Source organism: Salvia hispanica, chromosome 5 (genome assembly GCF_023119035.1).
Source record: "Salvia hispanica cultivar TCC Black 2014 chromosome 5, UniMelb_Shisp_WGS_1.0, whole genome shotgun sequence".
Classification (NCBI taxonomy): Eukaryota; Viridiplantae; Streptophyta; class Magnoliopsida; order Lamiales; family Lamiaceae; genus Salvia; species Salvia hispanica.
This window is the reverse complement of record NC_062969.1, coordinates 11,726,774-11,743,316: the sequence shown is the minus strand read 5'-3', so window position 1 is coordinate 11,743,316 and position 16,543 is coordinate 11,726,774. Positions and strand designations below refer to the sequence as shown.

Here is a 16,543-nt window from a genome sequence, read left to right as displayed (position 1 = left end):
ATTGGACATGCATAATATTGAGATTTTGCCTACAATATATTGAGATTTTTGTTGCATTTGTTGAAAATTGCTACTAATCAACATGTACTAAAATTGAAATATAATTTATCAAATTTCATCAATCGAACATCGTCGGAACATGCAATTGAGATTCAAGAATCCTTATTAAATTATCTTTAATTTGATATATTTTTTGCTAAAAAATAATTTAAATTGAGAGAGTTTGCGTAAATTTAAAGATTTGAGATGATTGAGGAGAAAAAGTAATTAATATAATTTCTAATTTAAGATTTGACATTAATACCCTTTTTAATTTAATTAATAAATATTTAAACTTAAAATATATTACACTTGGTAGTTATATCAACCACAAGATCTTCTAATCTAATGGTTAAAAATTGTTCTTACATTAATACCCTTTTAATTTAATTAATAATTATTTAAATTTAAAATATATTACACTTAGCATTATATCAACCACAAGATCTTCTAATCTAATGGTTAAAAATTGGTCTCAATTTTCACATCCATATATAGGGTCTTGTTAGGTTGAGATTTATCAACCTAATTGAGAATTGAGATGCAATCTCAGCCACTCATCCAGAATATTTGTGAAATGTCAACAACACGTAGTTTATCTCAATTTTGGATTGCTAATTAGTTAGCAATTGATCACCTCCATATATATATATATATATATATATATATATATATAGGATTGTGATCAATTGAGATTTTTTATGCTAATTGAGAAATGAGATGCAATATCAGCCACTCATTTATATTAAATGAGTGGTCCAGATTTTTCCACATGGAAAATATCTTTAGATTAATTAATTATGAAATGGCAGAATGGTAATATCATGGTAAATTTTATTTAATAAAAAAAAATTTAATTTTAATTTTTTATTAATTTTTTAAAAAAAATTTAATTTTTTTTTAAAAAAAATTTATTTTATTTATTTTATTTTAATTTTATTTTAATTTTTTTATTATTTTTTTCAACTACATATACAATTCATGTCAACTACACACATATAATGTCAACTATGTGTACAATCCATGTCAACCACACACACAATTCATGTCAACTACACACATATAATGTCAACTATGTGTACAATCCATGTCAACTACATATACAATTCATGTTAACTACACAATATAATGTCAACTACATGTACAATTCATGTCAAATAGTATTTATTGAATAAAGTTGTTGACATTTGATGTGTAATTGACATGAATTGTATATGTAGTTGAAAAAAATAATAATAAATTTAAAAAAATTAAAAAAAAAAATAAAAAACGTTTTAAAAAATTAAAAAAATTACAATTATGCCCCTCTGTTGACATAAACTACGTGTTGTTGACATTTCACAAATATTCTGAACGAGTGGTTGAGATTGCATCTCAATTCTCAATTAGGTTGATAAATCTCACCTAACAAGACCCTATATATATATATATATATATATATATATATATATATATATATATATATAGGGTTTTGATCTATGAAAACTAGATTTAAATACAGAAACGCAGAACACAGTCATACGTAGAGTATTTTTAGGTCATAGTTAGTTTATTTTTAGGTCATGCTAACAAAGCATGACCTAAAATGATCTTAACATGACATAAACCCGAATTTTATAATATGACCTAAAACTGCTTAATTATGACCTTCCGTATTTTTGATTAATTATTAACCATTAGATCATCTAATCCTAGGGTCAAGATTTGGGCTGCATTACTTGATTTAAGCACATACTTGTTTTGATCACTCCCCTATATATATATATATATATATATATATATATATATAATCAGATTAAGTTATTTTGTTAAGTCTCATTAACATACGATCATATTTAATCTTTCTCATTAGATAAAAAAAAAAAAAGGTTACTTGCATGTATTGGATTTCAATTCGACCAAATTTACACTCAATTGCTAAGAAAGTGATGCAATGAAAATATTGGGCAAGTATAGATTGGGAAATCGGTGTTTCTTTTTCTCTCTTTACAAGTGTAAGTAAATTTCAATGTGGTAAAGAATTCCACAAAAGGGGTGACTTTGGCATTGACTTAATCTAATCCTCATTAATTATATTCTCTTGATAATCATAACTTTAGAACCAATATAGCACCAAATTACGATTTAAAAATCAACATTAATTAGTTGAACAATTCCACAACTATAATAATAAGAGCATCTCCAACCATTCCACTAAACTCAAACCCATTTTAGTGTAAATATCACACTAAATATTGATTTTACTCCAATCATTTATATTAAACTCAAACTTAAAAGAATATTCTCTAAATTATGCCTTTTATACTCTCAAAATTTGAAAAACTTTTAGGTTTTGGTTTAGTGTAAACCTAAAGATAGGTATTTTTTTCTCAAAAACCAAAAATGAGATTAGTTTTTGAGTACTATTAGAGCTAAATACCTATCTCATTTTAGGTTTTAGAGTACCCTTGGAGATGGTCTAAGCATTTCACAACATATTATTCTTCCACCTAAATCCACCAAATTATTAAAGTCTTGTATCAGTCTACATATGATAAGAAGATTGTGAACGGAGGGAGAATATCGGAATATGATGAAATAAATTACATCGTTAATTTTGTTCTTAATTTTATTGAATAAAATGAAGTACTATCAACTAAGTACTAATAGCTAAGTATCTACAGTATAAATATTAAAATTATTCATTAGGTATATATACAACGAATGTACTTGCACTAGCGCATGCTTTTCAACGAGACATATTTTCCAAGACCAAAAAAGGAATTAAAAGAAAGAAACAGAGAAGAAAAAGTCAATAAAAAATCGCTTTCCGTAAAGAAAAATCCAAGCAATAAGATATTTTTCTGTAGTGGAAATTGAAAAGGCCAGCAATAAGGTGAGAAAACATAGTTGGAGGATACATCACGTTGTTGGAAGTTCTAAACAAATATTGAAGAATACTGTGGATATAATATTCAAACCTACAGAAGAATTAAATACTATCAATTTGTAATTAACAAATTCAAAGAAAACTCCAAAATCATGTAATAATCCTCATTTTAGTCCACTTCGGATGGCTTCATTCTATATAATTTCCATGTAAATGCATGCACTATAAGTCAAGCCCGCAATATTATTTGTTTTTCGCAATGGGTCCCACTCCGCAGGCCGGTACAAAAGTGTTAGAACCCATAGTCTAGAACCGAATCCAAATTAAGATCATAAATTAAACTCCAATTTCGCTAAGACCACGGTATGGAGGGCTCGAATTTGAGACCTTTGCCCTCAAACATTACATCTTTATCGATAGTCCAACTCACATACACAATTATTTAGTTTTATGTTTGGGTGTTTGGTGTATTAGATAAATAGAACAGATACTCCATCTGTCCGTGAAGGAGTCTCGTTTTTCTATTTAGTCCGTCCACGAATAGGAGTCTCAGTTCACTTTTACCATGAATGGTATCAGGGTCCCACCTTCCACTAGCTCATTCCACTCACATTTCATTTAAAACTAATCTATACAAGTGGGAACTCTATTTCACTAAATTTTATCCATCTACTTTTCTTAACATTTCTGCCACTTAAATAAGACCCCTAGTGGCGAACTAAAAGAGTACTATATATTGATCAAATGAGAGAAGTGAAAATTTTGGTGGCAATATGATAATTTGAGTTAGTTATTATGATTGGATTTTCAATGTGGATTAATTAACACACTTATTTAGTAGTTTTATTTAACACATCAAAATAAGAAAAAACAAGGTGGGTCAAAAAAATACTAACACGGATTAAAAGTTAATACGCCCATGACAAACAACGTACTACTATAGTAAATAATGGTTGTGGGTTCTAAATTGACTTACATTGATTACATTACTTACATATATACTACTGATAGGGTCATACTAGTATGTTAACTAAGTTTTAAAGTTATAACGTACATCCAATCTCGCCCTGTCACGTGGCATGAAACATACAATATTGTAAACACTAAAATACAATATACATTTGTAGAAGTTAAAAATAGATTTCGGCATATTGGATTTTAGTTATAGGCAGATTGCATTTTTTATTGTTGAGTTTTGCATTTTAGGTATAGATAATTTAACTTGCATTTTATATATAGACGGATTGCATTTATATATAGTTTATGTTGTAGACAATTTATGTTAAAATGCAAAACTTAACAATATAAAATGCAATTTGCCTATAAATAAAATGCAATTTGCAGAAATTTATCTAGCTTCACAAATATATATTGCATTTTTGTGTTTACAATATTGCATGTTTCGTGTCACGTGGCAGCACGAGATTGGATGTACGTCGTAACTCTAATTAATTAAAGATACGCACTAATGCTCCCCTACTGCTATTCCAACACAAAAAATGTTCATTAATAATTTGAAATGTTTATTAGAGATTAGAATGTTAGATGATTCACCCATAATTAGGAAATTCAGAACAGAACTAGTATTTCAATTTGAGCGTTGACTATAATAAATATGTATCAATAAAAGTGACATGTATGATGTATATACAATATATATGTTGACTAATTAATTCAGTTTCAGACGCGTTTATATATTCTAAATGATTGTCTCATCATCCAAACATTGCGTACTATAAAGAAATATTATTAATTTTTTAATCTCCTACCAATAGTACTTTTTATATGGAATTCTACACGACTTTTTTACCTATTAATTACATAAAACAAATAAACATGTAATGTAAACTACCTAATAAACAATTGGAAAAAGTAAAATAAAAAAAAAAATCATTTAAAACGAATTAAACGGGCGAAACAATACAATAGTATGGCTCAACTTAACAACCATGAATATAAATTATCAGATGGAGTAACTTTTTGTCAACAATAAGTGTCCAAATTAGTTTCTCTTTCCAACTTTCGATAGTCGTAGTTTGTGCGATTGCATACATACTAGCTACTATATGCATTAAAATGTGTAGAACATTAGCATTAATTAATGTCGTTCCCTTTTGACCCACTCTATGGCTAGAAATGAATCGCTGAAACTACCAGGAAACACAATTTTGGCATTTAAATAATAAAATGTATATAAATAGTTGAAGAAAAACAAATACTCCTCCTATATTGTTGATGAGAGAGTGTTAGAGAGATAATTGTGATGAATTGTGGAATAGTGACGGGTTTCTATTGCTGGGGTTGGGAGTTTCTTACGGCGCTTCTTCTCTTCTCCGGCGTCGCCGCTATCTGACTTACTATTTCAATTCTCTCTTCAGATAGATATTATATATATATATATATATATATATAGATGTGTGAGATGATGGAGTGTGGTGAGAGCGAGAGGGTGTTGGTGGAGTACGTGAGGAAGGCGTCGCCGCCGCCGTTCTTGCTGAAGACATACATGATGGTGGAGGATCGGGCGAGCGATGCCGTGATATCGTGGAACGACGATGGCACGGCGTTTGTGGTGTGGCAGCCGGCGGAGTTCGCGAGAGACCTGCTGCCTACGCTCTTTAAGCACAGCAATTTTTCCAGCTTTGTCCGACAACTCAATACTTATGTATGTTTGCCTCTCTTTCTTCATCCATTTTTATTCATTTCTAACACACTCTGTGAATTTTCTCTATAAGAAATTGTGTTCCTATTTGCAAAAAATATAAACCCTATAAGATATGTAACAAATAATTATGGAATATATAATTTTTACTATTTTCTGTCAAAGAGAATTCATGTGTTTAAATTAAATCCTGCTTACTTTATTACTATAATTAAGATTATGTTTTCATGTTTTGTGTTTGGCATAAGCTCCAATTTGTAATAAATAATTAATCGAGAGTCGAGACGCATGTATGATGTGGTAAGGATCTCTTTTAAGATTAAAATTTGTTTTTCAAATATTGAATTTTATGACATATTGGAGAACCTAACTGGTCAAATCCGTCGCACTAATATATTATACTAATGTAATAGTAGTAGTGTTTTCGAATTGGCATCATATTTCATTAGATTGTGTGAACTGCCTTAGAACTATTGAACTTACCACATTAATTTTTTTCTAATAATTATATTAGGATAGTGGATTGTACATTAGGCCAAATCTATATCAATTTGTTTTTGGGTCACTCTCGAGGGCGCTTCAAAGTAGTACTATTAAACAAATGAGTTTGCGACCCAACAAATTATTGATGTTAAATCTCATACTAATATTTGACAAAATAGGGATTCCACAAAGTTGCGACGAACCGATGGGAGTTCAGCAACGAGAGGTTCCGAAAGGGCGAGAGGGACCAGCTCTGCGAGATACGACGTCGGAAGGCGCCATCCAGTAAGCAACAACCGAATGTACAATTAGCAGCAACAAGTGATCATTCGGACAACGAAGAGCAACGGTCGCTGTCAACATCATCGTCCGAAATCACGAGCCTTGTGGACGAGAACAGGCGGCTGAAGCGGGAAAACGACGCTCTGAGCTCGGAGCTGGCGGTGGTGAAGAGGAAATGTCAGAAACTAGTTGATATGGTAGCTGTAGAGAGAGAGAAACGGCCGACTGAAGACGGCGGCCGCGGTTTGAAACTGTTTGGAGTGAGAATGGAAGTTGGGAGGGAGAGAGATCTAGAGGACATGAAAAGGGTGCTTGTCTCTCAGTCTTGCAAAATAATTTAATTTCTCAATCATTTGATCATTTTTCTCAAACTGTTTATTGCCCTGAGATCATGATCAATGACTTTGTTTCCTTTTTTTTTTTTTAGTTGTTGGAGATTATGATTTTAAAATGTGAGATTTTGAAATTTGAAACTATTGGGATCATACTGCAAGTCAATGAAGATATCAAAATTTTATATTGTACTACTAGGGGTGGGAATACGGATATCGGGTATTGGATTTACCCGTACCCGACCCGATACCCGCAGGATTTTGGATACCCAATATCCAATTTTATGGGATTGGGTATGGGATTGGGTATTGAAATTTGAGATAAATCGGGTATTGGATAACCCGAATGGGTATCGGGTATTACCCGAATATCCAATTTATTATTTAAACGCATTTTTTAAATTAGGTTTAGGCGTTTAGCAATGAATGCTTCTATATTTTGCTTAGTTGTTTAATGACTTTTACGTATTGCACAACCAACTCATGTGGTTTATATATTTTATTTAATTATTTTGACTTTTGAATTATATTATTGGTTGCGTCTACAGTTATATTAAATGCATAACTTTTATTATTTTACTTACATATTGCATAATCAATCCCCAAAAATATAATCGTATACTTTAAAATAAATGAAACATTAAAGATATTAGTCAATTTAAATATTTCTATATTTATTTTAATGTATAAAATTTGAATTTTTTTATTAGTTAATAACACTTGTAAAGAGTCGGGTATTTGGGTACCCGATACGTCGGGTATGGATACCCGGGGCGGGTATTGGAGTACCCGAAAATATTTCGGGGCGGATTTTGGATAGACATTTTGATGATTTTCGGGTTTGGGTACCCGGTTTTTTCGGGTCGGATATCCACGGATACCCGTATTCCCACCCCTATGTACTACTACAATGTATAGTAAACAAGTAAGGCAAAAATAAGTAGCGGCAGATCCAAGATTTTTTATTTGGATCAAGTCTTGTGAAAGGACTCATGTGAGTGTATTTAATCCATGCATGTACGCTAGACCTGCCCAAGGTTTACCGAACCGGCGGTTAAAACCGAAACCGTAATCGGCGGTTACGGTTTCGAATCGAAACCATGCGAATTTACTCGAACCGAAACCGTCGATTTTTGAACCATGGTTCGGTTCAGGTTCAAAAAATTTTGAACCGTAACCGTGCCGGAATCGCAAAAAACCGTCGGAAAATCGTGAAATCAAGCCGGAACTGCAACAATCCGGCGGTTCGAAACCGTGAAAAACCGTAAAAAACCGTCGGAAAATCGTGAAATCAAGCCGGAACTGCAAAAATCCGGTGGTTCGAAACCGTGAAAAACCGTAAAAAAACCGTCGGTTCGGAACAGAAACCGAAACTGGCGGTTTTTGAACCGGAACCTTAACCGCGAAACACCCTTGCGGTTCGGTTTCGATTCAACAATTTCCAAACCGGAACCGATGGTTCCGAACCGTAACCGCCGGCACCTGAACCGTGGGCACCTCTAATGTACGCTCACAAATTGCAATGATGCTACAATGAATCATAAAAGCATCGAACCAAATGCAATTTAAATACAAAAATCACAATTTAATCTCATAAAAATCCATCCTTCATTCAAGACATTATGCAAAGGACAATGTTCACAAAAGAGTTATTGTCTAAAAAAACCTAAACCAATGCAAACTAGAGCAATTCATGAAAACAATGCTTAATTTGATCAACATTGTTCATTGAAAAAAAAATCAGAAAATCTCAAAACTCGTGTACTTGGATTCGAAAAAATATTAGAGAAAATGTCGAAAATTTGTGCAGTTACATGCAATGATTCAAATAACTTGTTATGTTGCTTTGTCATGTTATATCACATACACGATAATATATCATGTGTGATTTATATCATCATTAATTTAATCGAAATTATTCGTTGGTGGAAATTGTTTTGAAAAAATTAAAATTTGTACATTAAGATAAAAAGTAGTACTAGTATTAAAAAAATTAAAAGTCATATATTTATATGCAAATAATCTTTAAAATAGAGAGATGGTTAGTGGATTTCAATATTTGACCTCTATGACCAGGCAAATTCAATGACACGATTAATGCATTTCTAGGTTTTACAAAAGAGACCGTCTCGTTTAAAATAATTTGGTGCTAGTTTGGAGCTTAATTTAACCGTAGACAAGGCGAGCTCAAACGGATAATTTTATTGAGCCGAGCTCGAGTTTGATGATGCTCGGTTTGTTGGGTTAGTGAACATGTTCGGATTCATTTGCTCACAAACATGTTCTCAAGTTTGTTAATCGAGCATGTTCATGAACATTCGATTGAGCTTGAACAGCAAGAGTGATGAATACATTTTGAATATTTTTCAAGCCATGCACGCACGAGGTCGAGTTCAAATTAAATATTCAGCATCACACTAGCCGTCGGCCGAGCTTAGTATTTAGATGGTGCACGGAGCTCGAACCGACTAGTATTAAGCTCGCCTCACTTATTAAGTGGCAAAACAATTGACATAGGGTTCGATATAAATCATTTACACTGCAGCAAATCGAACTCTTCCTTGAATATTCAACCTTCCATGAATCACAACAGGTCAATAATACTAACAAAGATCAGACAACTCATGAAGCAATTCCATCTCTTCTAGTCGCATAGTGTAATACCAGTTATACACCCTTTCAATCAAACAATATAAGTAAATAGTCAAGATAAAATTGATAAAAAAAAAGGATGCAGAAATAAATCAAATTAAGTTGTGTAGCCATCAACTAGAAGCTGCCAAAATCCAAGAATGCAGAGAAAAGTTGGAAGTAGAGGAAAGGAACCGAAGCCAATGCTGACAACTTGCATCAATGGTGAGAAAAATCTTTCAAGCATGTTGGTAGCCCTAGTAAAAGATAACATGTGGTCGAAATATGAGATGAAACACGAGGACCTGATTTAAAATGAACGTTTTCTAGAATAGCTCAGCTTTCTTTTTAAGAAGGTCTTGCTTCCATTTCGGGTTCTGGTAGAAAGCTTCTTTGCTCATCTCAAACACTGTCTGGAAGTCTTCTTCAGAAAGATAGGCCTAATAGTCAATGCACATTCAAAAAGGATTAGTATCACTGTGATGATTTTTGTAAGAGATGAACAGAAGAGATGAACAGAATCGAAGATCATGTAAGTAACCTCTCGTCGTTTGTAATCAATCCCTGGAACGGACTTGGATTTGAGCTGCTCGTAATCATATGTTCCCTGAACAGCTTCAGAGGCGTATTGTTCGTTTTCCTCCTCATTAGTCTCTTCAGTAGGCTCAGCTGGCTCCAAATCTTTCCGTTCAAAATTTTCTTTGGCTTCTTCTGCAAAGGCAGACGCATCTTCCCTCCTCCTTGGAGTTCGAGCTATAGAATAACATTTTGCCACAGGGTTAATTTAATGCGCACTTGCATTCAAATGAACTTTCAGTTAGAGAGAGCAAGGATACCAGTAGGGCTAGATTCTGCATGCGGACTTCTTAGCCTTCGACCTGGAGATGAATCAGGTGACCGTTTCTCAGCGGTCAAAACAGAAGATAGAGCAGCCACCGCAGCAGCTCTCTGAGAGCCTTGGCCTGCTCCAGCCCTAGGGGCTATGACAGGCTTCGGAGATGAAGTCCCACTGAATGCAGAGTTCAAAGCTGCCAAAGCTGAAGCCCTTTGAGTTGGTCCTCCGTCATTCGAAGCATTGGACTTGTCCTGAATTGCACACAGCTTAGATCAAGTAAATATAGTTCAAGAAAAATGCTGAGACATATACTACTACTCCCTCCATCCCACAAAAGATGTCACACTTGTGGGACGATACAAGATTTTAGGAGGTTTTGTTTTGTGTGTTAAATGGAGAGAGAAAATATAATTTTTATATTAATGTGAGAGAGAACTTTTACCAAAAAGGGAAATGTGACATCTTTTGTGGGACAAACTAAAAAGGAAAGTGTGACATCTTTTGTGGGACGGAGGGAGTACTATATAACAGATTGAGCAAAATAAATCATCAAAGACAATACTGCAAAAAATGCAAATTCACCTCATTGCCGTCACCAAATAGTTGCAAGACCTTCTTTTGGAATGAGTTCCCATATAGCTGTTTAAGTGAAAGAAGAAAACTAAGTGCTCGTGTCAATGGACAAACACAAAAACGTGTTTGAGAAAACTTTAGAATTTTGAGCACTTTGTGATCTCCTGTAGTACTAGGAATCACAAATATGTGTGTAACATACACTTGCTTTTGCAGAATCCCATGAAAAATATGTGGTGAAGAAGCATGGCTCATTTCCTTCAGTGACTTTGTAAAGTGGAACATTTGGGGCCAACCCGTCGAGTGAGCCAGCCATCTCCACGTATTTCTGTGATAAGTATCAGCAGTCAATAGTCTTTGAAAGAACAACTTCAGCAATCAAAAACATTTAAGACGATGATCACTAGTATTACCTGTCCAACCTCAAAAGCAGATTTTTTCTCTTTTGTATCCACTAATTGGCCAACCCAAACAATCACTTCAGCATGTGTATCGAGTATCAACATATCCTCCGTTAACAGATCATCTTGAGAGAATCCGTATATTTCTTCAACCTGTCGTGTAAGACACTCTTGGTTTAGTGCTAGAATTGCTACGTTATGACCAAATATTCATTTAATCTCGTACCTCAAATTTTCCTGGATTCAATACGCCAGCATGTCATCAAAAGAAAACAAGTTAGAATAAGCAAAACATTGTTAGTTCCAAGATATCTAGAGAGGAGTGGAAGTTTGCATCAGAAATGTTGCTACCTTTATTAAAGGAGTAAGAAAACAAGTGAGGATCCCTGGGAGCCTCGGGTGTGGTCTTCTTACTGGTGTAAGGCTTTTTTCCTCCGATAGCACCCCAGAAGATCGAGCTCTCGGTTCCTTCTTTAGTGTGCTTGATTGGTGATCCAGGCTGGGTTCACGCAGAAAGTGTATCAAGATTGTCAGATGCAAAACGAGATGTACAAACCATTATACAAATTTAATATTCAAATGAAAAGAAATTCTGCTTGATCTTACGTATGATTATTCACAATTATATATTGTACTTTTAGTGTATGGATACCTTGAGAAATTCTGCAACCTTGGCACCTAATTTCTGCTGGTCAACACTGCTTTTATTTCCTATCCAGCAGAATACTGTTGTTCCAGATTGAAGCACAAAACAGTGATTTGAGTTCAATGATGTGGCTACCTACAAAGACAACAGAGTTGTGATATAAACAAATTAGATAAAGTTGATCCAATCACATGACGAAGCAAATGTTACATCATTTTGGGCTCATATATATCATATCAAATAGAAATGGTATCCAATTTAATATTCGAATGGGATCTTCAAATATGTCTTGCAATTCCTTTCCAGACAAGTTTCCAGCTAGTAATTAAGATATGGGAGATGTAATAATGGTTTATTGCAACTTCATAGGTCTCTCTCTCTTGATTCAAAGATTGGTAACCAAAATATAAGAGTGATTAGATAGTATTTATTTTCCTGGGGAAATCGTACCTAGTTAGTGGTTGGTGCATCATTGAGTGAAAAATATAACAACATTCATGGATTCTTTTTAAGTAACATTGCGAAATTCGGGTTTTTGGGAAACCAGGAAAAAATTACTTTGAAAATAACCGTCACATTAAGCATACCGCATCAACTTGAAGAGCTTTATTATTATGCAGAGAAGTTCCAGATAAGCGGAATAATGCAACGCCCTCTCCAGTGTAAGTCTCATCATTTCCGCCATTTATATGGTCCTTGTAACCAGAGCTCATTCCACCCTAACAGAGATTTAAGGATGTCAAAGAAATTTTTGACACTCCACTTTATTTGTTCATAAAGATCACACACATTTCTCTCCAACGACAAGTAGTGAAAGGCACCTTAAGGGTCACCATAGGCTGGAATATGGCTATAAATTGAGGTGGCTCTTTCCCTTGATATATTCGGCCCTGCCAAAAGATTCATCAAGTTGTAACTTTGTAATTATGCAAGTATCTAATTTTAGTGAAACGAGGCAAAATGCTACCTGCACCGGCCTCCCTTTAAGTGTGTTATACATTGTATTACATAATCTAGTAGCTGTCTCTACTTCTTCCTGAGGATTAAAAAAGTTTAGTTTGATAAATAAGATTAATAAAAGATTATTTTCCATTGAATGTAGATTGTTTACATAATGTGTACGCAGCAATGTACCTGAACACTGTCTTTTCCAATCCAACTACACAAATAGAAATCTTCCTTTCTTTCATGCTGATTGTATGTGTAGAGCACGACGTAGCAATCCCCACGGTAAAATTTTCCAATATCTTCTGCAGGAACTGCAGTTTTCTCATTGCCATTGATTCGCCAAACCTGGTAATATCACACAAAAGTTCAAACATCTTCAGCTAAGAAAATACATTATACCACACACACATGAAAGAAAATCAAACCTCTAGTTTTCCACCTCCTTCAAGCAATGGAGGAACGATGTCCTCGATAACTGGAGCCTTTTTAGTAGCTGCCTTCACGCCTCCACCTTGCTGTTTCAGTAAAGCTGAATTTTTTTTTGCAGAAAATACACACCTCAGCAAACATGCCAGCAAATATCTACGTGTCTCAGCAGTAAAGCGTACCTGCTACTTTCCCCCTTCCCTCCTCAACAACAGGAGTAGTTGATGCTGTTGGCCAGGAGTCAAATTTGGACTTGAAAGCATGATTCTCATGACCTTGAATAAGCCGGATTATTTGTGTTGATTTTGGTCTGTTTTGGCTAGTAACAAACTCCTGAAATTGTCAAGAGGCGTTGAGAAATCAAATAATGCATATTATTATAGTATAAAATGGGAGGTCAGATTTCCACCTCTGCAGCTTGAGTGGCAGCTTTTCTCTCGTCGACTTGAGTTACCCGGCCAACCCAAAGAAATATCTCATTGCCACAATCCAACAGATAACATTTTTCATTTTCAAGAAGTGACTTGGAAAGCTCTCCTTCTACGGCATTAGCATCGCCACCTTTTATGCTGCCAAGAAGCAATTCAATAAGATCAGTTCTTCCGGTAAATAATTGGGAAAATCACTTTGTACCTCGACTAATACATTGAGGAAGATGAGAAGGTTTTAAGGAAAGAGCAAAAGACTCAACATGGATTCTATCACTTGTTACACATTTTTATGACATTTAATGGTAGACATACGACTTAGGAAACATTTTCTAATAGAGAACTGCGACAGAATTACTAGACAACCACCTGTAAAGTTTTGGAGAACTCTTCTCCGCAACAATATCATCGTCGGTAATAACCTTTTTACCAATCGGAGCAAAGCCTCCGAAGAGAACCCAAAATTCACCGGAATCTGATTCAGCTTTTAATTTTCCATCATCTGTAAACAAGGAGTACAAACAATTAACGGAGATTCATCATCACATACACATAGATAAAGACGCGAGAAATGAAGGATAGAAGATCGATTCTTACCAACTATTGCAGCATCACAAGTCCCTTCATGGTACTTGTCTTTCAGAAACTGAACTACTTCTAATGCTTTTCCTCTTTCTTGAATGTTTGAGTTTGCACCATTAAATTGATATATCTTGTTTTTTGTGTCGAGGATAAAAATATCATCGTGATTCAATGATGACCGGGAGAACGGAACCTGCATGACACAGAGGACAAGTTAATATTCACAACCAAACACTTCGAATAATGAATACTCAGTAAATGTATGCTTCCTACCTGCTTCATCCTTACAACTCGTTTTCCTTTACAGGTGTATAATCGAGTTTCAAACTCTTCTTCTTCGACTGTCTTGAATCCGGATGCAAAACCACCTTCTAATGGTATGATACAAGGTTTAAAGTATGACAAGAATTTGTCGGACTCGTGCCCTTGCAATTCTCTATACTGAATAGCGCGGCCGCCAAGAACTGCATCAAGTTCGACCGTTTTGATGGCTGCAGTCCCTGCTTCGTCCTAAGAATATGTAGAACATCATTGTAATAAAATAAAGCGCAATGAGAGTGCTTCTAACAGAAATACAAATGAACAGAACTATACTTGGCTAGTTTCCTTTCCGAGCCAGAAGTGTACATCATAATGATAACCGCCTCCTCTTCCAGCAATCGTCTGCACAGAAAAGCATTGCAATAAGTCTAGAATGCATATATCTTTCTCCCTATATGAAATACAACATTACTCTAACCGAACCAACCTGTAGAACAATATATGAATCTCCAGTGTGGAATTTACCATAATCAGGTTTTGGCAAGGGAACTGGTTGGAAGTTCTCAATTCTCCATATCTCAAGCCCGCTATCATATCATTAAGTTTTAACAAGATATGCATTGTTCACAACGAATAAATGATAAAACAAAGATGCACAAACCATTAAATATGTAGTACAAAATATGATTATAAATAACAAGCATTGTCTCTCTAATTGAGGATACGCTTTCTGACCAACTCCCTGAAAAGCAGGTTCCAAAGATTTTGCTGTGTTAGACATTAGGTTATACCGTTCTTGGCCCTGAAATGGGAACTGGATTTTTCAAGTAACTAGTGATTGAACTGGCGTCAGTGGAGCAACAGCTGAAGCAAAGCAACAAAAAAAGTTTCAGCTTTTACTAGTACCCCTACCACACAAAAGTAACATCCCAAAATAACCTATAACGCAAACGAGTTTCTTGTGATTGATCATACCAGCAAAGTCAATGAAGAGGAAATCCAACAACAGCCTTGCCAACTAAGTACCTCTATATGAGAAATGTAGCACTAAGTAGAGCCAGATACAACGATCACTAGAATCCACATTTAGGATCAAACACTTGCTATAGTGTCCACAAACCTAGTAAACCAGTTTATAGGGCTAAACAATTCTTTCACAAATCGAAATCAAAGATGTACTAATCAACAAAAATCACCATACTCTTCACTCTTCAGCACTGTTTCACTAAATGATCATATCGATTACATCTGTTCCAGAAGATCAAGTCAGCTCTCATAACAAAAATTCAAAGCAATTCCATCTCACCATCAAACGATCGATCATACCACCGATCAGCAACATACAGAAACAAAAAATGCAATCACAGTCGTTACAAATAAAAACTGGACGAAAACATAACGGAATCCCTAAAAATCCACAAATAGGAAAATTGAATCACAAAACCCTTCGGAAACTCCAATTATTTCTACTTTCAGAATGTAAAAAAGCAATGCGAAGAAGAGAAAAGGCAACGGAGCTGGCAAAAATGACGCGACAAAGTGAAAAAAATGATATGCATTGAGAAAAGACAATTGAATAATTACTGCATGTAACCTACACCGATGAAATCAGCGTTGCAACTCTGTTTTTGATCACGCGATTCCCAAAATTCGACGATGATTCAGAAAATTTGTTAAGGAGTAGTATAATACAATGCCGTTTTGTGAGGCAGCGCTTGGGCAACAATGGAGTAGGATAGAGAGAAGAGAAAACAGAAGGAAATGATAAATATAGAGAGAGAAAGAATGTGGATGAGCATTACAGAGCAAAGATCCGGTGATGGTGGCAGCACCAGCCATGTTTCCTTTTCTTCTTTTTATGGGCCTCCTTTTTCGGTTTTCATTTTTTTCTCTATTCATTCTTTTTATTTTTTTTCTTTTTAAGTGTTATGTATTTTTATTTTAAATTATTCTCACTTATTATTACTTGCTTTGATAATTCTTTTTCTTCTTTTATTTTTTTTTTCTTTAGTGTAATTGTCCAATAATGCGTATAGGGTCGCCCCGGCACTAAACTGAGAATGACATTTATATCAAAAATAAGATTTATTAATATTCCAATAGAAACAGTTAGGATTTTATATTTGTGATACCATTATACATATT

The 16,543-nt window shown here is 34.5% G+C and overlaps 2 protein-coding genes across 2 annotated transcripts; one reads left to right on the top strand and one right to left on the bottom strand.

Annotated features, from left to right (window-relative positions):
* Positions 1-5,082: 5,082 nt before the first annotated feature.
* On the top strand, positions 5,083-6,859 carry LOC125187568 (heat stress transcription factor B-3-like). The gene is made up of 2 exons (XM_048084184.1): positions 5,083-5,573; positions 6,233-6,859. Exons 1-2 carry the CDS (start codon positions 5,322-5,324, stop codon positions 6,674-6,676), a joined length of 696 nt encoding a protein of 231 aa, XP_047940141.1. The 5' UTR covers positions 5,083-5,321; the 3' UTR covers positions 6,677-6,859.
* Positions 6,860-9,292: 2,433 nt separating this feature from the next.
* LOC125187016 (villin-2-like) lies at positions 9,293-16,263 on the bottom strand. Its single transcript, XM_048083522.1, has 23 exons — positions 15,997-16,263; positions 15,124-15,262; positions 14,886-14,985; positions 14,732-14,800; positions 14,411-14,647; positions 14,153-14,330; positions 13,925-14,057; positions 13,537-13,696; positions 13,310-13,460; positions 13,127-13,230; positions 12,888-13,046; positions 12,721-12,789; positions 12,575-12,643; positions 12,341-12,472; positions 11,760-11,888; positions 11,459-11,606; positions 11,334-11,344; positions 11,120-11,260; positions 10,909-11,034; positions 10,716-10,772; positions 10,135-10,384; positions 9,840-10,051; positions 9,293-9,738 (listed from the first exon to the last, which is right to left on the bottom strand). The coding sequence occupies exons 2-23, from the start codon at positions 15,177-15,179 to the stop codon at positions 9,625-9,627; spliced, it is 2,805 nt and encodes a 934-aa protein (XP_047939479.1). The 5' UTR covers positions 15,180-15,262; positions 15,997-16,263; the 3' UTR covers positions 9,293-9,624.
* Between the last annotated feature and the right edge of the window lie 280 nt (positions 16,264-16,543).